The 25743-nt window shown below is 36.8% G+C and overlaps 1 protein-coding gene across 2 annotated transcripts in view; it reads left to right on the top strand.

Moving 5' to 3' along the window:
- Positions 1-1442: 1442 nt before the first annotated feature.
- The window catches only part of LOC132102957 (epithelial discoidin domain-containing receptor 1-like), a 35906-nt gene continuing 11605 nt past the window's right edge, over positions 1443-25743 (top strand). Inside the window, exons 1-9 of one of the 2 annotated variants that reach the window (XM_059507708.1) lie at positions 1443-1820; positions 11996-12148; positions 14143-14245; positions 19075-19303; positions 19407-19554; positions 19681-19783; positions 20699-20885; positions 22637-22886; positions 23277-23390. In XM_059507708.1, the coding sequence (XP_059363691.1) occupies positions 12052-12148; positions 14143-14245; positions 19075-19303; positions 19407-19554; positions 19681-19783; positions 20699-20885; positions 22637-22886; positions 23277-23390 (1231 nt within the window). In that variant the 5' untranslated portion in view covers positions 1443-1820; positions 11996-12051. The remainder of the gene's footprint in view (positions 1821-11995; positions 12149-14142; positions 14246-19074; positions 19304-19406; positions 19555-19680; positions 19784-20698; positions 20886-22636; positions 22887-23276; positions 23391-25743) is intronic. The other variant, XM_059507709.1, reaches the window with a different exon arrangement.

Raw genomic sequence — 25743 nt, 5'->3', positions numbered from 1 at the left:
CATGTAGTGGCATACATCTGGTTTAAATGGACAGAGAGAAGTCTTTCATTTTCAGGATCCAGTTATCAACATCAAGATGGGACAGGAGGTATTCAGTTTTATTCAGATGGGTTAGAATTATGATTAAACAGGTAAAAACTTGTTTTTAAATGAACATGCACAGATGAATTGTTTAAATTAAGATCTATAACATGCATTTATAAACTAGATAGGGTGAATTTTCTTTTCATACTGACTTTGCAAAGCAAAGTGTGAGGAAAAGACAAAAAGAGGCAGAGGATTTGGGTCAGAATCTTTAACCATTAAAACTGTGTGAATTAAAGTAAATCATATTCAAAGTCAAACCAGGTCATGCACAATTGTTCATTCAGCTCAAAGAAGACAAAAAAACAAGCTGCTTTCAAAACTAAATTTGAACTGGAACTCTTTCAGTTCTTCAATTGTTTCTCGTTAAACACATTCTCTCCTTTAACACACCTTTGTTACAGTTTCAGACCTGATGTTAAACGATATCGCTCTCTGTTTTTCTCAAATATACTCACTTCCCCGTGCAAATTCTTTCCGTGCCATAAAAAGCAATACCTCCACACATGCTCATGCTTTTGCACCAAGCCTGTGGTCAACAGGCTTTGAGAAACAATATTGACTCGCTAGGTAGACGGCTGTTTCTCTCGGTCAACTATTTACCTCAGTGTTACTGAATGACTGCCAAATACTTTCCAATTCCCATCTCCTTCCAGTGAATGGGCAAGTAGCAACACATAGATGTGGAATAGCTTTTTCACTCCTTCACCCTTCTCTACCTGTCTTATTTACCTTTAATGTCGCTTTTCGCTGAGTTTAAAGCACCACACCCATTAATTCTCCTGTATTAATATATCTGCAGAATTTAGCCAGTGTTTGAACTTTTCAAACTAACAATGGTTCTCCTTGTTATTGCCTCTGAGCTCAGGTTTTAGTCTGTTAACACACCATCTTTAATGTCTTGCCTCAGGAAATAATGGTATATTGCTGGAATGTTTCTCTGTAATAATGGCATCTTTTAACACTACAAAGGGCTGTTTCTAAACGCTAACCATGAAACTCTGTGGGGAAAAGCCATCAATGTTTAGTTATTAGAAATTTAGCCAATACCCTACAAGATTTACGGCAGACACTGGAAAGGTTTAACAAGGTAAATCCTGTTGTTTCCTTACCAGCAATGCAATATTAAATTTTATATTCAACAAAACTCTCCGTTCCTGTAACACTTAAAAAAAGTCTCTCAGAGGTAAGCCTTGAGTATCATTTACAGCGACGCTGCCAGGTCACGGGTTCCTTACTTTACTCGCTCCGGATTGGTCAATTGCCTCATTAAATATTCAAAGCAGCACCTGATTGAGGGATGCCATTGGACGCAGCTAGTGCAGTTATGTAAATGAGCACCTGGTCGAGTTTGCAAGCCCTTAGGGGAAGAGAAAGAGGTCTAAAAGCAAGGCGCCTATGAGCGCGCGGAGAGAGAAGCACTGACTGAGAAATAAATAAGGACATCCGTGTCATTTGCGCTCATAGAGAAGTCGGATTTTATTGAACATTCCTAGTTACAAACCTTTCCGAGTGTGGGACACACAACTTGCCTTCTTTCAGAAATTTTCTGCCTTTGCTTTCTTGACTCGATTTATTTATTGGTGCTTTTGTGGCTTTAAGCACAAAGTCATAGGACTGTGCCAGACTATATATACACCTAGTATAAAAACCACCTGCCAAAGTGAACAACTCGGATTAAAAAGAAGACCAGGCGACACATTTGGAGACGTTTTCGCGTTCTGGCAGACTTATAGGTAAGTCCGAAAATAACTGATAATTGCGTATAAGTGTAGTTTATGTTACGCAGGCTGTCAGGCGTTACTTTTTACTAAAGTTACTACGTTTACTAACGTTTACTAACGTCGTTTTAATGCACTGTAGATACTCGTATTTTGATTGTCAGTGTTTTTCGACCGCCGCGTGGAAACACATTTGGCTTTTCATTAAACTCTTAACGTTAGCCGTTTTAAATTATGCTAAAAAAAAAAAAAAAAAAAAAAAAAAAGTCGTCGCGCGAGTAAAGTTAACCGTCTCTGTCTCATGCATGGCGGCTAAGAGTCTCGGTGTGTGTGTGTGTGTGTGTGTGAGGCGTTTGGACATCTGCCACTGTACCGAGAATGCGCTCGGTCTGCTGCGGAGTCGTGCTGTTTGTTTGTGAAGTTGTTTTCACACCCACTCGACGAATTTGAATGGCTCCTAGTTATAGGTTATGATACTTGGAACCAGGGTTCATTGGCAACATTTATTAGAACAAAAACTGTGAAATGGCTTGAAAACTGCTTTGAGTCATTCTGGTGGTATATTTTCCCACCTGTGGCCCCGGCATTACGTGCCAGTTACTATTTATGGGCTACTGCAATTTTATTAATGTTATTGAAGAGAGCAGTCTCAAAGCACTCTGGTCTGACGAGTCATGGTGTTAAACCAGTTAGATTTATGCAAAGTACTAGTCAGACCTATATGAAATATGCTCTGATTTACAATAGCTCCTGATGAACTTATTTAGAATTCAAAATAGTCTTCACGTTCCTTTTATAGTTGACAACTACATGTAAATACATCAACTCTGGTATGAGTTTCAAATTGAAAGGTAGATTTTGGTCACAAATGTTACTAGTGAGATTCAGCAGGATAGCAGTGCTTTTGTTTAAGCTCTTTTACAGCCACTCTAGAGCTTCTTTGAGTGGGAATATGGCATCCAGTTGTAACATTCAGATGTGTAGCATAGTAATTTGTGAGCGTTTTAACTTTTGGTGATTTGGAGGCTTATTAATGTGAATTTGTAAAATTTTGGTGTGGATTTTCATGCTTTATTCAAAAAATTGTGTTTCCATGCAAATCCCATCATACAAATTCATATGAAATTGCCACGTCGTAAAGTAGTTAGGTTTTCTCATGAGACCTGGTTAGATTGTTGTGACCCTTCTGTGCCAGAGGTGACCTCGGACCACCACAAGACATGAGAGCAGCTTTAAACGGTGTGCAATAAAGACACTGCAGCCTTTCAAGCTGTCTAAAGTACTAACCATACAAAAAAAGCATTTCAATGCACTTTTGCATTAAAAAGAATAAATTTTCTGATGAAGCAGATAAAGAACATTACCATGATAACCATAGTACCACAGCTATGAGATTTCATTCAGACCATGTCAGAATATAAAAAACACTGGGTGTTTCAGTGAAGGTTTTTTTTCTGAACAGGCAAAAGAAAATTCAGTCAATGCGCAAAAGCAATGAAGAGATGCTAATGAATGCACCATGAAGCTGAAAATTCCCCCTCCCCCCTTTCTATCTTCTCTTTCTCCTCTCTCGCTCTCTCACTGTTTAAAATGGTTTTTGGGGTTGTTTGAATAAAGACACAATGAAAAGTGCTCTGAATTGTGCTGTGTCACTAAGGGAGGGAACGGAGTGCCAAGAGGGGTACAGAGGAATGTATGTGTGTGTGTGTGTGTGTGTGTGGGCAAACATACTCCACAAACATCCCTGAGGAGGTCGAGAGCATCTGGGCAGTGAGGGTTTTATTATTTAGTTGTTTGTGAAGAAATCACAAAGAACTCTTTGCTGGGTCATTATCCCAGGGAGGTTTGGCTTTACTTGAATACAAAGAACTATAAAATGATTTTCTTTGCATTTCATCTCATTCTTGATGTGTGTGTTTAGGTTTACAATTGTTTTTCATGCTTGTCTTAAACTTTTTTTTTGTCTCCACACTCATATGTCTTTAAAAAGCTGGGTAATATGACTAGCGTTTGGTGGGTAATTATAGAGGGATCGAAGGAGAATTGAAAGAGAGAGGGAGAGACACAGGTAGAATGGAGATGTCCTCTGAGTTGGAACTAACATCAGACGGTCTTATTTCATCTATTAAATTGTCTTTTGACAAACCCTATACTTCTCTCTTTCTCTCTCTTTGCCTCGCTCTCTTTTTTTCTCTCTCAGTCCATATACTTTCTATGCTGCAATTTGGCCTCCTGAGCAATCTGTTTTACTTCATATCACATTCTGTTCACCTCCTGTCTTCCATCACTGTCTGTCTCCATGCTGTCCTGTCTTGATGTTGAGGTAGCTGTGAATCATTTAGTCCATCCATCCATCCATCCATCACACATCACTGTCTCTAACTTCAGTCTCTTTTGTAAATCTTTTGTTATCATGTAAATATTAATCATATTGATGATTTAAGAATTAGAAATATTTAAGATTTTTAGTTAAATTGAAAAATGTCTAAAACCATTTTTTGAATAATGTGAACACTTATGCAATCAAATAGAAAAAAGGTGTATATTGGGGGTGCCTAAACCTGTACCTGGAGGGCCACTGTCCTGCGGAGTTTAGCTCTAACCTTAATTCAACACACCCAAACCAGTTATCCAAGGTCTTCATACTCCCTAGAAACTGCCAGGCAAGTGTGTTGGACCTGGTTGGAGCTAAACTTTGCTAGACATTGTCCGGAGACAATTGGACACCCTTACTGTACATGTTCACCTGATTCACTCCCACTTACAGACATGTTTTTCATCTCCAGGATTTCAACCTAAAGATTGAAAGGCACATTTTCAAGGTTGATGCTGCTGTAGATTCTGCCTGTTTTATTGATCATCATGCTCTTTATTATGTGCTGTCCATGTATTTTATGATTTGCGCATAACCCCTGTGGTACAGCCTGGATTACTGAAGAAATCAATGTTCAGAGATCCTTGGCCTGTATGTGTGTTACATTCTGAAAAGCTTCATGAATCGCTCTTACATAAGGGTTCTGCATTCATTAATGACTGACATGGGGGTTAACCAGAATGTGAAACATTACAGCCAGATCTGCACACAGAACTGCAAGGAGAGCAACAAACTAAAATGTTATTAAGATTGATTCATACTGGAAGAAATGATACATCATCCAACACAAAGTGGACAGACTGTTTATATTATGTAGTTTGAATAGTGAAGAAACAACTCATTAGCATGTCCTCTAGCTACGTTTCACAGGTGCATGAACCTAAATGCAATATGAAAATGTGTTTAAACCGGTTAGACAGTTTTGATTTGTATAGAGGATGACTTACAAACACGCATATACATGCTTTATCACAACTGCAGCCAGGCTCATTTAGCTCTCCAGTAATTAAACATGGCCTCAAGCAAACGCTTTTGAAACTCGTTCCTGAAAAGTTTTTTTTTGCCTGAAAATCCCAACTGCCAAACACTCTAGAGGAAAACAAAACCATAACAACTCTCACTTCTGCTTATTAAAACCATTTCCAGCATTTTTGTGCCTGTCTTCTTGAGTTTTTAGTAATCCTCCAGACCTCAGCCAGATATTGCACCAACACCCTTCTGTTTGTGTTTGCTTGAAATGTGTTTTTTTCTGCTTTTGTAATAATGAATGCATCAAATAAATCAAGTTATCATCAGTCTATATACTACTTGTGCGAACTGATACTAATATTCTGAAGGAGATTTTGTGCGAGCACTCAGGTAAGTGTTGTTTTGGGCAAAAAACTGCTGTTCACAAGTGCTGAACTTTGTTACGCATTTCCAATTGAACAGTTCTCTTCATTTTTTTCATTTTTATTTTTAACTTTTCTAGTTTTTGAAAATGCCATCCTTTTCACACATTTTGAATTACTAATAACCCTCAATCTATAGACCCTACTCATCTTTCATTCTCTCTTTTTCGTTGCTCTTCAAGGTCCAAAGTCAAAGCGCTCTAACTCTGTTGCACAAAAGAGCAGTATCACATTCTCTCTTTGCTTTTACTCATTGCAGAACCTGCAATGTGCACAAATTAGTTTTGCTGTGACATAGAGCTACATTTACTATCATAAAGTGTTGCAAACCTGAGGGAGATATTGAGGTGCTGTTTTTTTTACAACACAAACCAGCATCTTATTTACTTACTGCCCACAATACAGTTTAACCAGTCACTTTGCTGGTAAGCAATATGCTGTGAGTAGATTTGGCAACTGAAAATATTTGGTTGCAGCACCAATAAAAGGAAATGCACTTCACAAATGGTTACTGTCATTTTTTTAATTTTGATGACGGATCTAAAAGCAAAGCTAGGATAATATGGTCTATCCAAGCGTTTCCTTGCTTTGTTTCCCCCCCATTTATTATTTTATGTCTGCACCATCCATTTCAATTCACTTGAACCTTTATTTGGACCAAGCTCTGTATCGATTCAGTGAAATAAAGCGGCCGACAGTCATTCATCTAACCTTTTTACGTAAATTTATATTTGCACCTTTGATGCAGGTATATTTGGACTACTGTATATTCTCACTTGATGGAAGTTAATTAATAAAGATGAAATAAAAGGTGGAGTTGCAGTTGTAGAGGGATTCTGCTGGAAAAGTCCCAGGAATGAGGTAATGCCAGTAGCATGTCTTTGTGTCATGATTGACTTGAGTAGATAAACAAGTTTCATCAAAGCTTTCATTTAAAACTGAATTTCAAAGTCAGTTATGTCACGTAAAAGAGGTCAGACTCCATTCACAAGAAATTAAAGACTTCATAAAAACGTTTCTTTATTTTTTATTTTTTTATGGATTGCCATTTCATGGAATATCTGACATCATAGTTGAGTTTTCTTGATAATTGGGTAAACACAGATGGTTACTATTGAGAAAACTTAGTATTTTATGAGCTAAAAGATTAGGAAACTTAATAGGATGATATTCTTTGGATATCAGTGCATGGGAAAAGTGGATTTGGCATCATGTTCAAATAGTTTGATTGTACTGTGGGAACTGTCAGCTGTGAGTGTTTGACGGGGTGTCGAGGTGAATCGGGCAAGTGCAGAAATGTACTTGGTTGGGTAAAGGGCATACAATGTCTGATTGCTGAGGTTTTGATGTAGATGAGGATTTAAACAGCGGCTTCAATGATTTGGCCCATCCTGGATATTTCCGGTAAAATATTCTCCTCTTGTAAAGTGACTAAACCTTCCTGCCATTATTCAATTTTCACTGCCTTTTTATTCTCTCTCCTGCTCATTTCTCTCTTTCTTGCTCTCTTATATTTGTCCTCTCTCTGACTCTTTTCCTTTTCATTGAGGAAGTAATTCTGATTTCCTTTTCCTGTCAGCCACAAATTCATAAGTTATTGGTCATCTTCGCAGGACTGCTGAAGAAACGGCTCATCTGTGCGACTGAGTCAGTGTGAGGACTGACACACACCTGAGTCACGATTTAGCATGAAAATAGTGTGTCCAAGTGTGAACACAACACTTCATTCTTCAAAACACTGCTGCTGTCAGATAGCCAACTTCAGAGGTGATGTGTTTTCAGAGATTGTGTGGTCGGACACTTTGAGTTAAAGAATCATAGGTCACTTGGGAACTGAGGAAATTCCATTTAATCTGATGTTTAAAGGGTAACATCAAAACAATGGAGCCGAGGGCGCTGAGTCTCGTTAGTCCGAGTGTTACTCACCGATTCTTTCTCATGCCAGCGTGAGCACACACATTGATTCAGCCATTCTCCACAGATTTGGATGGAGTGGTTGGAAACTTTTCATCTGCCTGGCTGAGTCAGTGGGACTCACTCATAAGACTCACATATGCATCAACATGGCCATTTAAATGGTTTGGACACTGTTTTAATCAATCAGTGTTGTGTAACAACGCTATGACTTTGTTATGGTAATGAAATGAAACCAATGCCATACTCTGTATGATTTATTGAAAATTAAATGTAGGAGTTGTAAAAGATGTGGCCTAGCCATAAGCACTCAGGGCATGCTGAACTGTGGTGCACAGACAGGGGATGCAGGTTTGAATCCAAATCTCTTTCTTTCTCTCTCTCGCTAAAAAACAAAACAAAAAAACTTTCTCTTCTCTGTTAACTTTGTCTAGTAATACTGGCATATAACAAAAGAAAATAAATAATAATAGAACTGACCTTTCATTAGATTCCGCCCTCCTCGATTATTGTTACTGCTAATGTAGGATTTAGAGAAGATCGCAAAGGAATGAACTGGAGATTTCCATGAATATGAGGATTTCTCAAAAAAAACTAACAAAAAACTTCACAATTTGATTATAAAGTGGTACATTTATTGAAGATTATTCTTGCATGGACTGGAATGAGTTCTTACATTGCAAATAACTTTTTGAAGAAGAAATAGAAGAATAAACTAAAATACAACCTAGCAAAAGTGTTTTTTTTTGACTGAAATAATTGTTTAAAACACACATCCCCATTATTGTGTTGCTTATGTTTTTGACAGGGTCTCACAAAAATTTTAAAGAAATGTCAAGTTTCACTCAAATCATTAGAAAAATAATACATTTAAAAATATTTTTCCAAAAAAATATAGATATATATTTTATAGAAGGAAAATGAACAAATAAAAATACAATGGATGTTTTTTTTAAGTAAACTCAGTGCAGATGGTTCATGAAGGGGAAAGTCAGAAGTGATGATGTGTTGCATGTATGGATGATGTGAAATGTAGTTTGCCCAATGATTGTGTCCTCAGGGGGATACACTCAAAAACACATACTGTAAGCATTTGTGTTTTGCTTTATCAGCAGGTCTAATACTGACAGTTCTTGATGTGCTTGTGTGTGTGTGTGTGTGTGTGAACTTGCTTCAGGCGAGTCAGTTAAAACTTTGTCAAGAAGGATTTTGTTAAATGGAGCTGAACTGACGAATTTGCTGTGTGAAATTCCCTTGGGCAGAATCACACCCAGAATGACCTCAGTGGTGTCAACCTGAGTTATGAGCCACATTGTTACTGTATAATGTATAGGGGGTTCTGATTGACTTTTAATGTATGAAGTGAGTCATTTGAGTGTTTAAGATCTTTATCTGTTTAAGCCCAGTACATAGTGGTGTCTTTCCAGCCTGGTTCCTATATGGCTCCCGCAGGACCAGATCAGCATTATTATAACCGCTGAGGAGGTTTAGCTCATTCACTCGCTCCAGCAGATGCTGCTATAGAAAACGTCTTTCTTTGCAGAACATGAAATGGAAGTTTATAGGGGAAATGAAAGATCAGATCAAACTGAACATGAGGCATTGTATTACCTTAGAACCCATTTCCTGAGTTTAACATTTTTCTGATGCTTTTTTCCTTTTCCTTTGCGCTCAGGGTTAAGCAAGCCAGAAAAAAAATAAATAAATAAAATATATATATATATATATATATATATATATATATATATATATTTATTATTATTCTTTTTTTTTTTTTTACAGACAGTGAAACTGTCCACACATACATTTCTGTACTAATGAAAATGGGATAATTTAGCCATTTGGTTTACTTTCATATTAGTGACAAACCGCACAGGTCATTATGTCAGTCTCTGCATCATATCAAAGCCAAGTCAGTTCATTTAGTGGTCATATTGGTAACGGCCCAGGAGAAAGTATTTCTAGCCATGCATGTTCAGCTCCTATCTATCTCAGATGGGAAATATATGTATTTAAGGTTGGTCAAGCAAAAAAATATAAGACTCAGTTTTATCGCCGCCATATTGAATGTTGCGGATGCATCCGAGGTTCATTAGAAATGATATGAAAATATGTATTAGTTTACCGTAATTGCTTGTCAGGATATTCCTTAGTACATTTTAACCATATTTCAAAGAGAATAGAAGTAACTATGAAATTAAATTTAAAGATGTGTATGTTGAGTCGAAAAGCCACTCTAAAGTAAAGATAATTTCATTTAATATACATGTAAACTATAAAACACGCAATTAAATGCCCCAAAGCATTCCATAGTACTTTTTTCATAAGAGTTCATTGATTATAAATATTTGATTTGATAGGGTCAGACTATTGTTTTAAAGTTTGACTTACATGAGGTAATGTTGCAATGCATATCAAAGTTACCGGCCAACTGGCGATTAACTTTATTTTGTTTACCTGCCAATGTCAATTTCTACTCACATTGGTGCTTGGTGAGCATTAATTTTGGACTATGGTCTCTATTTTGTTCTCTCTCACAATTATTTGGATTCGGTTAATTTAAATTGTTGATAGCTTGCTAAGACGTGAGAGGATTCATAATGCCAACTGTAATAAACTCAAAACTTGCATTACAATTGCGAATTATTTGGCACAGACTGATAATTGTCTCTCCCTCTTCCTTTCTGTTTTCCCTGGGTTTTGGAAACACTTGCAGCCTGTGTGTGTTGGCCACCGCTTGTCTGGAGCTCAAGACAGCTGCACTGGCTTCCGCACTCATTCACACACACACACACACACACACGGTATATTGAATATGACATACACAGTAACACACATTATGCTGGGTCTATTACATGCATGCCTCGTCTCCACCCTTTTTTTCACACCTCCTTTCAGATTCTACTACTCTCCTCTACTCTTTTTGTCCTTGTGTCTGCACAGCTGTGTATCAGCTGTCTGTCTCTCACTCAGACCCCAGAACCAGCGCTATCACTCCTCACTGGACAGCTGCCACCTCACACACACACACACACACACACACAGACCCCCATTCCATGGCAAACACATATACAACAACAAATCACATATTTACAGAGACCTTGTTTTTAATGGGGATGGAATAAAAGCAATACCATGACAATGCTGGAATAGCAGCATGTGTGATTTAAAAAACTGTAACCTACAAGTCCATATTCACTATCGTACAAAGTTTTTTTTTTTTTTTTTTTTTTACCAAAGCTGCATTTATTTAATCCGTTATCATTTAATCAAAAATATATAATATTGTGAAATAGTCTTTCAATTTAAAATACCTGTTTTCTGTTTTATTTTAAGATGCCATTTATTGTGATGGCAAAGCTGAATTTTCAGCAGCTGTTTCTTCAGTCTTTAGTGTTACATGATCCTGTGGAAATCATATAATATATCTAATATGCTGATTTGGTTTTCAGGAAATAATTTTTATTATTATCAACGTTGAAAACAGTTGTGCTGCTTAATATTTTTGTGGAAACCATGATACTCTTTTTCTTTTTTTTTCTTTTTTTTTTGGATGAATAGAGATTTCAAAAGAACGTTTGTTTGAATTAGACATCTTTTATAATATTGTCATGTCTTTACTACTACCATTGAGCAATTTCATCATTTCTGAATAAAAGTATTAATTTGTCCAAAAAAAAACAAAAAACTCTTATTGACACCAAAATGATTAATGGAAATGTATGTTGACATGTGGTGCACTTGAGGAAATGAATCCAGCCAATCCCAATCCCTCTCTTCTTTCTCCAAAAATGGAGTAGCCAGCTTAAAAAAAAAACACCTAATGTATAAACAAACACATATCCCATATTCACAGAGACAAAGGGTTGGTGTTAATGGAAAAAATGACATGCTGTGCAACTTATTTTTCTAATATGTTTTGATATGTGTGGCTGCTGGAATGGCAGTATGTTGATTTTGGGAGAATGTCTACGCTTGCTGGACCACCAGTGTAAATGAAGTGATCTCAAGTGTTTATATCTGTTCTGTCCAACTGACTTCATTAGCTGTAGAAAGGTGGAGATTCCCCTTATCACATGCTATGACATCATAACTGAGATCATATTTCACCCCAAAATTGAATGGATAACAATATAATAGTCATGACAGCACGTTTCCACTATGAAATTTGGAAATCCTGCATAAATGGGACTTTAAATGCTACAAATGAATTTGGGCATCATAAAATTATAGAGTTCAATTTGATAAACAATGTTTAATGTTGTTATTAAAAGATACATTTAACAGTGATATAAATGTTTTAGTTTTTTTAAAGACTAACTTTTAAGTGAACGTCTGATGATGGCAAAGGTCATTTAAATGTAAAAATGGGAAATGAAAACAAAAAACGATTACCAATATATTTTAAGACTGTTATATCGGCCTATAACCGATGCAGTACCAATATTGTGTGCATTCGTCGTACAGTGTGTGGAAATGTAATTGAATCATTCTCTCTCTTTCTTCCTCAGGTATGTCTGTAGAAGATCATCCAACTCTGGACCGGTAACCTGGTGTCACTGTTGCTATGGCAACACAGCTGCTGCCGTTGTTGCCTGCCCTCCTCACTGTCCTCCTCGTTTCCTGGACAGCTGCCCAGGACGTGGATTGGCATTTTGACACTGGTAAGAATGTCAGGTGATCGTGTGCTGCTCCTGTCATACATCACAGCTAGTGTGAGAAACATCCTTTCTCAGTTTATTTAACTGTGGCTTTGTGGTCCGACCCTGAGGATGTGTGGGTCCTCCCAAAGTCCTAAAGTCAGATTTCCTTTAATCAGTTTTCTTCCCCGTCTTTAAACTCTTCCAGTCCACTTTTCTTTTGTGTGTGTGTGTTTATTGGGGTTTCTAATGTGTTTTTAAGCCTGTGAAATGTTTCTGTGGTCATTAGAAGTCATTATATTCAGGTTACTGATAGTTAATCATGTCATAAGCTGGAATGTCTGCATGTATAGCTTGCCATGAGAGGGAAAAGAAGGGGACAGGCTAAAAGAGATAAGACACTTCAGTCTTCAGTGTGACATGATCTTTAGAGAGTCATGCTAAAAAGCTGATTTGCTGCTCAAGGAACATTTCTTATTATTGTCAAGGTTTGAAATAGTTATGCTGCTTAATATTTTTGTGGAAACCTTGATTTCTTTTCAGGATTATTTGAAGTATAGTAACAATCTAAGTGTCTTTACTGTCACTTTTGGTTTAAATTTACTGACCCCAAATTTTGAAATTAATTTTTCACCCTAACAAACCCACCCTTTTGCAACAGTTGATTATAGTGAGGATGATGTGTTTTCTCCAGGAGAGAGAGAGATGAACGTGGAGGTGCAAATAGGTCAGAAGCAAAAAATGACTGCATTCATGTCACTGAGACCGAGACATCTGCTTACAATCCAGAATGACTGTAAAGCGCAGCTCTCATCTGCTCTGTATTAGCTGGAGATGTGTGAGATAGACAGATTAAGAGTCATGGAGAGAGAAAACATTTTATTGGCAGCAGAGTGATGATGTAATGAAACAGGCACCTTTCCACAGTGTGACTCTCTATCTCTCTTTCTCTCTTTCTTTCTCTGTGTGTGTGTGGGCGGGTGGGTGAGTTTGAGGGTCTCGCTAGCTGGGCAGGGTTTGTTTTCCAGCCATTGCATTCTTATCTCATGAATCATTTTACAGCATCTGAGACCCCCCCCCCCCCCCAACCCAAAACCTCACCCATCACCCCCAGCTCCAGACAGGCACACCCTCTGGACTGACACACAGGCAGCACTGACATGTGATCTGTGCGGATGATTTCAACGCTGCGTTTGTGCCAGAATTTTTCTCTGCTGTCCTCATTTTTATCTCTTTACTTCATTTTTTCTGCTCCCTGCGCTACATCTGTAAGGCATTGCCGAAGCAATTCCAACAATGCAGCAACGTTGCATTGGTATTTTTGTGAGAGTTTGACATTGTGCCATGTGTGGGACTTCATTTACCTATGCTTTTTTAACCACAGAAATGTCCCAAGAATTCAGCTAAGACTGATAAAACCTCCTTTCAGTGATGTCCCTTAAAGTTTGTTTTTTATTTAGTCAATGAATAACAATTTTATTATAAGTATCAAACTTACGTTGAATACCGTCATTCATACAAGTATTAAAGTATTAAAGTATGTAAGTCTAAGTAATCATTTAGATTTAAAAAGTAAGGGTAAACATGCATGTGTCATAATGTTATTTTAATATTATTTATACTTTAATAATATATTGAATTGGCTTTTACTTTCAGATTTTTATTTTTCAATTTGAGTAATTTGATGTGCTTTTGGCATTTTTATTTTTTTTATTTGTTTTTAAATATAAAAAAAATAGCTTAAGCTTTATTCAGTTTTATTATTTTTAGTAATTCAATATGAACTTATTTTTATTTGATTTAGTTACCAAGGCAACTTTTCTAAAAGTTTTTTTTTTTAAGTTTAAGTTTTATATCTAATATGTATTTATATATTTTTTCTCCAGCTTTATTTCAGTTAAACAAAACATTATAGTTATCGCTTACAACAGAATAAGTGTTTTTTTTTTCTACCATCCTTTATTTTTGTTAGTTTTGTTCTCAGAGCCTGTCTGATGTGTTTCCTTTGTAACACACAGCTAAGTGTCGCTACGCTCTGGGGATGGAGGACCGCACCATACCTGACTCCGACATCACTGCATCCAGCGCCTGGTCCGACTCAACCGAGGCCAAACACGGCAGGTAAGCGTAGAGCACATGCTTTCAATTCACACACTGCTTTCTTGTTGCATGCTTAATACAATATTCTCACTCTCACTCACATTTTGTGTTTGTGGTTGGTTGTTTGTTTTTGTGGGTTCTGTGAGGCTCATGAGGGGACGTGATTAGGTTACATGAGGTGTCAGTAATGGAGCGTATCCTGATATAGCGCATTAGGTAATGACATTACAGCACTGTCTGTCTGGACTAGACTCACATGCTGCTGAATACAGATGCAACACACACACCAGACACAAAAGCAGACACAAAACGACACCTGACTAATAAGCTTTGAGGTTGGCAATCACTATCCCACCCTGAAACAAATAGAAGCATTTGTGTGCGTTAGCGAGGGGTGTTTCTGTCTTTTGGCAACACACAGATCATGTGGTTGTTATTAAGTCCACATTCTGTTTAAGACAGCAGGGGATTTTGAACAGAGGGGAGAGGAGCTTACAGGAAAAATGGAGTGAGGGAGAGGTGCTGAAGATGGGATTTATGGTGGAGATACAGTGCTTTAAAGGGTTAGTTCACCCAAAAATGAAAATTAGCCCATAAATTACTCACCCTCAAGTCATCCTAGGTGTATATGACTTTCTTCTCTCAGACGAATCCAGTTATATTAAAGTTATGTAAAAAATTGTCTTTCAACTTTCAAGCTGTTTAATGGCACTCAGCGGGTGTTGCAGTGCATCAGTCCAAAAGAAGTTAAATAAAAAGTGCCAACCCATAAAAAAAAAGTGTCTCACATGGCTCCGGGGGTGAACGAAGGCCTCCTGTAGAGAATTGATGCATTTTTGTAAGAAAAATATCCATATCCATTTTCCCATAAATTTTGAAAAAGTCTTTAAAAAGTTATAATCTATGAGTTAAATCACATCATTTCCAAATTTGATTTGAAGCTAGAAAAAAAAGTATGAAAACATGACAAAAAGACAAATGTAAAAAGACTGTGTGCTTATTGATTTTATTGAAGGAAAAAAAAACTACAATCCTTTGACGAGCCATTCCGAAAAACAAAGTAAAAAAGATGAAGAGTGATTTAAAGATTTTGATTTTACATATATAATTTATTAACTTAGTTTACATATATATATATATAATATGTATATGTATATATATATGTATATATATGTGTGTGTGTGACCCTGGAGCACAAAACCAGTCTTAAGTCGCTGGGCTATATTTGTAGCAATGGCCAAAAATACATTGTATGGGTAAAAATTATAGATTTTTCTTTTATGCCAAAGATCATTAGGATATTAAGTAAAGATCATGTTCCATGAAGATATTTTGTAAATTTCCTACTGTAAATATATAAAAACTTAATTTTTGATTAGTAATATGCATAATAAAGAATTCATTTATTTGGATACTCAGTATTTAGATTTTTTTTTTCTCACTCAGATTCCAGATTTTCAAATAGTTGTATCTCGGCCAAATATTGTCATATCCTAATAAACCATAAATCAATGGAAAGTTTGAGATGATGTATAAATCTCTGTTTTTATTGAAACTTAAGTGGTCCAGGGTCACATATATATAGTTTCTAGTATTTATAGGGACACTGATTGTATTTCTCTGCAGAATTATGGGAAATGCATTTTTTCTAGGGGTGCTCTGATCACGATTGGCCGATCGTTAATGCGCATCTCGTCAGTAAAGCCGGTTCTCTTATTAGCGGTAAATGGGCTAGGTGCACAAGATGGCGCCGGTGAGCTTCAGCGACGCGAGTGTGTGCATACTTATTTCCGGTCCTGCGATGCTCGCATTTACTATAAGGGAAACTTACATACGAAACTTGGCTAGATGGATATAATTAATGTTTTTCAAATTTAACAGCGAATAGTGGTATATCAAAGACACGAGGAAACATCCTCCCTAAATTTTTGCGTACCTCTGTTTGGAAATAAATCAAGATACAACGCGGAGATTGCTTTATTCTTCTGTTGATTATGCGGATCACCATCAGCATCAGGTTAATCAGTCCACAGGGATTTCTTCTTTCAAACACAAACCACTCAAATATGCAATACTTTACATTTTCGGAGAGCTGATTTTGTTCTGACTGTTAAATATAAGATCATAAGGTTTCTGACTGTCAAACGAGACAGATATTTCTGATAAAGTATGTATGTTTTATTAACTTTATTTGATAACAGTTTATAACTGTGTACAATTTAACGTAATGCTATTATGGTATGTTTGCATTAATTAAAAGATCGCTGTTTGCATTCATGTGTGTTTTTATCAATGTTTATCTGTTTTGTAAAATATCTGCAGCATAAATAATTTTGTCTAAGCAGCGCATGTATTTTGTTACGAATTCTTCAGATAAAACAAATATTAAAATTAGTCATGTGTTAGTTGTATTATTTTACAGCCCGTTTTTTTTCATTTCAAAATGTTTGATGTAAAGTTGACTATGTCAAATAATAAAATATGTTGTGAAAATGATGATGAAACAAACTAATGTATGTGCACAATTGAGAAATGTGAAGATAAATCACAGCCCGTCTCACAAGGTGAACATTTCATTAAACAAAAAAATAATAATCAATGTAATACAAACATTTTCGAGAAATAAGTAATTTTTACATTTACATAATTGGTAAAGTAAAAATAAATTATGTATCTGTGTGTACACACCATGAGTTCAATTTTCATTTCGTGAACAGTAGGGAACATTGTGTATTTAATTCATTCACCGGACCCAAACATACACAGTTTCAAATGCACTGGCTCAGTTAACATTTATAGAATAGTAATAATAGCAGTGTAAATCTTATTTGCATTTGAAGTGATATTATAAATCCTGTAAACATATATAGAAGGTAATATTTGGATTTCTCCGGTTGTCTGCACTGGCGTTTAGCACAACTGGAAATATCTACGCACACACTCGCAAGACCGGAAATCCAAGATGGCGGAGATATGCAACTAGCCCATTCCATCAGGTGCATGATTTCACATAGAGCAGCTGTTAGTACACAGAGCTGTTAACTGAGAAGATGCGCAAATAAACGCTGAAAATGAACGTGGATTTGCGCAGCTTCTCAGTTAACAATGGCTCTGTTTAGTAACAGCTGCTCTATGTGAAATCACGCACCTGAGGGAATTTACAGCTGATTAGAAAACCAGCTTTACTGACGAGATGCGCATTAACGATCGGCCGATCGTGATCGGAGCACCCCTAATTTTTTCACCTGGAATTCTGTTGTTACAGACTTTTATTACTATTTATTTATAAAAAAAGAAAAGAAAATAAGTTTAAATAAAGCATACTGATTGCAACAAAAGCATTTACCATTGATTAACAACCATGTAGTTTACAGTAGGTCTGTCTTTAACAGTTTGTAAGTTAATGTGAAACATCAATTCCCCTATGGAGTAGGCTAAATGGATGGGAATTTAACTTCCAGAACACAACTGCTGAATTCTGTATATAAAGTAAAAAACAAGCCAACACTCTTCACAAAAGAAAAGCAGCAACACAGATAAAATTACCAAAGAATAAACAATATTACAGAGAAACAAACTTTGTTACTGGTTAGAGGTGGAATGTTCTGCAGGAAGTTGCACTTGCAATTTCTAAAATTGGCTCTGGTCAACACTGACCATTTTACATGACTTAACTCTGCTGACCTCTTTTTGTTAAAGTTTCCTATTCTTAACCAGAAGAACATTTCATAGTGGACTAAACTTCATTTTAATTTTGAAAGGGTCTTTGAGACTGATCCGTGGGTCTCTGTGACTCTGAGGTCATGGTGAAGATTCAAGAGTGAATCTGAAATGTCTCAGACTACTCTCAGTTTCTTGATCTCAGCTGTGTCACAATGAGCTCTCAGGGAAGTGATAGTACCCACACCTCACTGGAATATCTTGCCTCAGGTGCATTTCTCTTTCATTTGAGCAGTTGTGGTCTCCACTGTCTCTCATCAGTGTCTTGTCACCTATGTGATATCAGTAGCTGAATGAAGGGACATTCACTGTTGTTATTTCTTCTATGAGTGAGAAACGTTTAGCACTAATGCTGCGCCAGCTGACAGCTTAGGCTATTACTTGTGTTTGTAAGTGAAGAAAGTGTGTTAGGAAGTTTAAAAGAGGAAATGGCTTAAATGTCATACAGATGGTTGTGTGTATGTGTTAGAGGCATGTGAGAAAGCGAAACCAGGTAATGGTGTTTACACACAGACCTCGCCTCGCACACATCACCTCATTAGCCTGCAGTTCGTTTTTTTTCTGGAGAGGAAATTCCCCCAATTTTTTTTTCTTTTGTTTGTTGTGTGTTAATCTATTTTGCTTTGTTTTGTGTTGTTTTCTTTTTTCTTTTGTTTGAGATTTGTTAGAATTTTTATTTTCAAGATAATTAATTGTACCACCAAATTCTCAACAAAATTTACATTTAAAATTATTCAAAACAAATAATAATTAAAATTTTTTTTTTTTTTGTAATCTAGTAAAAAAAAAAAAAAGAATAATAAAAATGTCACAATTTTAAAAAAAATTGCCAGTAGTAGACTAAGTGTAAAGTATTTGTAAAAATGTTGTTTTATTTGTTACATCCCTAAATGTTTTGTGTATGCAGTATATATATGACCCACCGGAGCGGTGTGTGTGTGTGTTTGCATATATATATATATATATATATATATATATATATATATATATGTATATATATATATATATATATATATATGCAAACACACACACACACACAATATATATATATATATGTTTATTAGATCTATATTGATCTATATTATCTAATTGAGCATGTGCATAATGCTTATGTTTGTGTCCTGTCCCAGGTTGAGTACTGGAGAGGGGGACGGGGCATGGTGTCCAGCTGGTCCGGTGTTCCCCAGCAGCTCCGAGTACCTGCAGGTGGATCTGCGCAAGCTTCATTTCCTGTCTCTGGTGGGCACACAGGGTCGCCACGCAGATGGGCTCGGGCGGGAGTTTGCACGGAGCTACCGGCTGCGATACTCTCGAGATGGACGACACTGGATGACGTGGAAGGACCGCCGGGGACAGGAGGTTTGTTACCCTCGTATGAATTTTAATAATAAAGTTTTGTTAGCAGAATATGGATTTTTTGTTGTTGTTATTTTACAGTTCTTCTGTGCTGTTTTTGGCTTAGGTGGTGACAGGTAATGAGAACACATATGACGTGGTCCTGAAGGACCTGGGTCCACCCGTCATAGCTCGCATGGTGCGCTTCTACCCGCTGGCAGACCGTGTGATGAGCGTGTGTCTAAGAGTTGAACTGTACGGTTGTGTTTGGAAGGGTGAGTCCAACACATGACAAGCAATCCATCATTCTGATCACACACACAACTGCATTACATTCACATCAGGCACATTTTGCAGTAGAATGATGTTTACCTTTGAGTGATGTGCTTCTTGTCTGTTAGACGGGCTGAAGGCGTACACCGCTCCTATGGGTCATGTGATGGACCTGTCAGGCACTCCTGTCTACCTTAATGACTCCGTCTATGATGGCAGTAAAGAGGCAGGGTAATGTATAAACACACAAACGCAACTTTGTTTATTTTCATTTTTTAAGAATGAAATTTCATGCTCCCTGCAAGTGTTCCATATCTGCATGAAAATCGCTGGTAACATAAATGATGTAGAAACCATCAAATAACATTTATCAATCATCATTTTGTTTAGTTCAACAAACAAGTATGTTAAACTAGGGATGGAGATTGTTAGATTCTCTAGGCCAGAATCAATGGTTAGTGACAAATAAATGAACACTGGCATAAATAAACAATGAACTGCATAACAAAGAAACAAAGAAACAATAATGTGAATTTGAGAAACATACTGCAAAAAAATGTAATGGTTGTAAGCTGGATGTGTTTGATTCACTTACAATACTTTCTTATGAGAGTCATTCATTTAGAAGGTGGTCAGACTGGTTGCTTGTATGTTTTTGATTCGCTAAAAAGAACTGGCTCAGAGTCAATTTGGAATCAGACTTACAAAATATTTTACAGCTGTAGAAGAATGCACATTCTAGAACCGATGATGGAGCAAAAAAAACATTTTAATATTATATAAAAAAGAAAAGAAAATGGGAACCATTTCTCAGTTTGCAACCCTAGCTTCATGCTGTGTGTGAAGCAAGCAGTTGAGAACTTGCTGTGGTAAACTTCTCAAACCTCACCTGCTCCTGTCAGACTTCATTTTCTGTGATGTATGTTAAAGTCCAGGGCCCTTTCTCATGTATGTAAGTGCATCTGTCAAGTGGGGTTGACGAATATTGTGTAGAAACATTACCAGATGTGTTTTGATGGAGGAGAAATGTTTGCAATACCTAAGCTAACGTTTGACACTAGCCAGATGTGAGTATGCATAGGTCTGTGTGTATGTGTGTGCATGCCTAATGACTTCACTGCTTAAATGTCTCTCTCTTCTTTGTAGGGTGATGTTCGGAGGATTGGGCCAGTTGTGTGATGGTGTTTTAGGTGGGAATGATTTCATGGAGAGTAAAGAACTGAGAGTGTGGCCGGGATATGATTATGTGGGCTGGAATCAAGAAACCTTGGGCCAGCCCACTGTTGACATTGAGTTTCACTTCGAGAAAACACGGGTCTTTCACACCATGCAGGTCAGTATGAGTACCAGCAACTCAAAATATGTTTGGAGACTAAAGTCACACTTTAAACGCCTTAATGTCATTGATTTAGATACAAAAAAATTACAGCAAGGCAAACAAATGATACCAGAACCTTTTCTCAGTAGTAATTTAATGTTTCTGAGCCATTTTAAATTATGGTTTCAAGGTGATTTTTAGATTTAAAAAACAGTTCTAAGGGATAGTTTACTCAAAAACTGATCATTCTGTCATAAGTTACTCATCTTCATCTCTTTCTTTCTTGTGCTGAACACAAAATAACTTTTTTGTTCATACAATGAAAATCATTGGGGTCCAAAATAACATTAAATTCCATTTACATAAAAAAGATATTTTGTTTTCTGCAGATAAAAAAAAAAGTCATACAGGTTTGGAACGACATGAGGGTGGGTAAAAGATCTGCTGTTCATCTTCAACCTGAACGTTCAACTATGCAAGACAGCAAAAGCTATGCCAGAATTCATCTCAGTCAGTTAGAAGGACAGCAATGAAGCTCTGCCTCAATAAATCTGCCCAGTAAATCACCCTCAGGAGTCTGTCATTATCCTTCAACCCTTTAATTAACATTTGATTTGTTTTTCTTTGTCTATCTGCCCGTGGCTTTTCATTTGTGGTCATGTGTGATTCTGAGAGGCATCCGAGCGTTTTGTTATCCAATTTGTGGCGCCATTATTTTTTCTGTTGTTTGTTATTTGCGTGTATGTGAGTTTGTATGTTTGCATTGTCATTTTTAAGGGTCCTCCAGACCAGGAATGCAGATTTGTTTGTACCACTTCTGACTTTTTCTGGTCTTGAGAGGGCATTTTCTCTTATTTCTCTCTTTCACAAACGCCATCATCCTCCCATGTCACCCTGTTTTTCCTGTGGCTTCCCAGTGTTTTGAACACTTCAAATAATGCTTGCTTCCTGCACGTCTTGCAGCAGATTCCCAAAAGATACTGAGAAAAAGAACCAGGGGTCCTATTAAAACATTTTCCATAACAACAAGCACTTGTTCACGTGTTTTTGCAAGATGATTTATGTTGCCTCCCTCTGCACACTTTCTCAGACCTTTCTTTGGAGTATTTCCGGCTGTATTCCTGCCGTTTCGGAATACCTCCAGTCTCACCAGCACTTTTCCTGTGTAAATCAATCCCCCGTTGCTTCAGGAACTCCAGTGCAAAGTTTGCCACACATTGAGAATAAATCAGTTTAGGATTCACTTTAAAACAGTTCTCACTCAGAAATTGCTGATAAATTTCATAAATAATAGTAGCAAGTAAAACTTTAAATTAAATGTGAGATTTAGTAGAAAGACTGAAATAGTATTTTCTTTTAAAACTTAGTCTTTACTTTGTTTACAAAATAATTTCTCACCAAAGTGTATATGTGTGTGTGTGTGCGTGTGTGTGAGAGAGAGACACTTATGAGGTGTCAACATGATAGCTTTAGCTACACATTAACCTCCACCGCTGTTGCAGCAGCTTTTGTTTTCAGTATCAGCGAGCATTTGCACACATGTGCGCAGTTACACATTGACCTGTAACAGTGCCATTATTGTCTAACCTGTCACATTATATATGTTCTAGTCTTCCACCTTTTATTTGCTCCCTGTATCTTTCCTTTTTCTTCATTTGTGGAGTAATAACTTCAGTTTAGTTCTCCCTGATGGCTGTTTCCACTGCTCCTTATTTTTGTTCCCAGCACTGATTGCAGATTGTTGTTTTTAAATGTCTGTGTTTCAGGTGCACAGTAATCACAGACACACTCAGCATGTGCGGGTGTTCAACGAAGTGGTGTGTGAGTTTAAGGCCAGTCTGCTGAGCCCGTGGGCAGAGCCTGCGCTCAGTCTTCAAGTGCCGCTGTCTGACCTACACGACCCGTCATCCCGCACCATCTCACTGCCACTCGGAGGACGACCAGCGCAAATTCTGCGCTGCCGTTTTTCTTTCAGTGACCGCTGGCTCCTCATCAGCGAGATAAGCTTCTATTCGAGTATGAACACACACACACACACCTGACCTCTCACAGCAAGGTGCACTGGTTCATTACCATTACAGAGTTTGCAGCCACTTACAAGTATATAGTAGCAATTTATTATGTATCAGACATATATGACCCTGGACCACAAAATCAGTTACTAAATCATAGTAGTGTGACTTTGGATGGGTACTTAAACCTGATAAATTTGGAGAAAAAGTGAATCATTGTGATGAATCATTGTGAATCACTGTTTCACATTGTGATCATTGTGAAAGATTCACTTTGATTGGTTTGTAGATGAGACCGAGAGACTAAATGATCAATATTCATGCTTTATCTAAAATAAAGCCTGCTTATCTAAATCTTTCTTTTTCTGTTATCTTTTCTCCGTCTTGTCTCCAGTGCCTTTTGAGGATGGATACTTCCTTCCTCCTCTGCCTTCCTCTAGCAGTCGTCCTGTCAATGCTACTTCTCCTCACACCCCGAGCCCCACAAACGGAACCAGCAGCCCCTCCGGTGAGTCGGATGCTAATTTTCCAACAAAAACATTGTTTCAACCACTGCTCGAGCGGAACTTCATTGGAAACGTACAGTTTTATCTATTGTTACTTTTGATAAGAAACAAAGTCTCATCTTTCAAATTATGTCTTTTTTTTTCAAGAAATTCAAACAATAAATGCCGTTTTGGTGCTCTAGATGTGGCGCGACAGATCGCTGTTAACGCCTCAGTTCAAATGGCAGCACAATCATCCCTTCCTCATTACTATTACCCTTGTGAATAAGAAGTGCACTTAAGTATACTTTTATAAAGTATACTTATTCCGGAAATAATATACTTTAAAAGAACACACATAAACTCAAATTAAATATGTTATTTTCGCCGCTTAAGTACATTGTATTTGTAATTAATTTCAAATGTATCACATTTTAAAGTTAATTTAAATGCAATAAGTTGAACTTTTGAGTGATTTTTTTGAACAACTTAAGTGGGACTTTAGTATTTTATATGTGATTTGAAATATGGTAAATATGTACTTCTGAATAAGCAATTAATGTGAACTAAAATATACTTCAATGTCTTATATCTCTGGCTATGAAGTTGAAATTTAGTATATTAAATAATAATAATAATAACCTCTTAATAACCTAGTTACAATCAAAGCAAAAACACAACATGATAAACCCTCTACATGTATTGACAAATCAATCTCTAAAACAAACTGAGGCACTCAGTTTTTTACTGATGCACAAGAAAAACCCAACACTATACAGTTACAACACTTCAACTCACTTATAAGAAAGAGTCTGGAGGACAATGCTAATTTCACCATCATGGAAAACATCATTCTGTAAGATGTGTAAACCTGTTTCCTCATTGGGGACCTAAAAATGTCCATTTACTGGTATTACTATACTTGTGAAGTCATTTGGTCACCATAACATATAGGATTACTAACACACAAACAACACACATTTAATACAAAAGAAAAAAAAGAAAATTATCTATCCATGTAAAACAAATGAGACCTTATTGTAAAACATTACCAAAGTGGGTTACTTGTACCCCTGGTTTCACAGACAAGGCTTAAGACCATCCCAAGACTAAAATGTAATTCTGAGCTGTTTCAACTGATAGAAACTTGCACTGACTGATCTTTAAAAATACCAGTGCCTTTGTTTTGTCTCAAGATGCACACAATTATGTTTTTTCAAAGGCATGTCAAGGAAAATGATGTAAATGTCCTTATTGAACTATGATCCTGGCTTAGTCTAAGCCCTGTCTGTGAAACCAGGCCATTAGTTCTCAAACCTTTACTAGCACCAACATTAAACAGGACCAAAAGGTTTCTTTCTAAAATCTTACTCCAGCATTAGTGAATGCAGGTTTGACTAAATTAATTAATTAATTAATGAAAAAAAGAACTCAATGTCCCAGAAGCTCTCCATCGGAAGTAAACTTCACATGTCAAGAAGCTGCACACATCTCTCCACAGTTCCTCTGTGTGAACGGAAAAATGATCCAAAGAGGCAGGAAAGTCCAAAAATATTCCTTGAGGAAAGAAAGAAGAACAATTGTTATAAAACATATCCAGCCATTATAAATGGTTCAGTTGAAAGAAAGCAATAGACACAGCTGCAGTCTAAAGTTTACATACACCTTGCAGTATCAGGAAAATGTTAATAATTTAAGCAGTTCAATGTGTATAAAGGTAGAATAAATTTTAACACATTGCAATAACTGCCCTGATGAAGCAGTATATTCAGCAAGGTGTGTGTAAACTTTTGACCACATCTGGATCACCTAAGAGCTGAATTAATGTTACCTCAATCATCAGGGCAATATGGTGGTAGAATGCTGGGAGATGTTCCCGTTCCCGTTCCCGTCCCAGATTTCCCATAAACAGCAGAATTCCACTGACCAAACCATCTTCATTGACACTGGGCTTTAAATTAGATGACATTTTTACAAACATTTATTATTCTTCTTTACAGGGAATAAAACATAACTCTACCAATTACCAAAAATACATAAATATTCCCTTTTTTTCTTATATTAAAAAAAAGAAATTCATCATGCCTTGCAATCTTCTCTCACACATCTTCATGAAGGATGTTCCTGTATGTACCACGGCTGGCACAGAAAAGCTACTGTCCTCATCCTTTGGTTTGTTACCTGTAAAATATATGATGATTAGAAGAGGGTCTGTAAATGCACAGAAGGGAATATATTACTTGCAAATGGAAAAGATTCAAAGCCGTTCAAATCATAGGGATACTGACTTAATATAGCACTTTTAGCTTGTCATGTGTGATCAGGGTGAGCTGACTGGGCAACAATTCATTAAAAACTTCTAACATTACCTCTTCA

Source organism: Carassius carassius, chromosome 24 (assembly GCF_963082965.1).
Source record: "Carassius carassius chromosome 24, fCarCar2.1, whole genome shotgun sequence".
In the NCBI taxonomy this organism is placed as follows: domain Eukaryota; kingdom Metazoa; phylum Chordata; class Actinopteri; order Cypriniformes; family Cyprinidae; genus Carassius; species Carassius carassius.
This window is presented reverse-complemented; position numbering and strand designations above follow the sequence as displayed.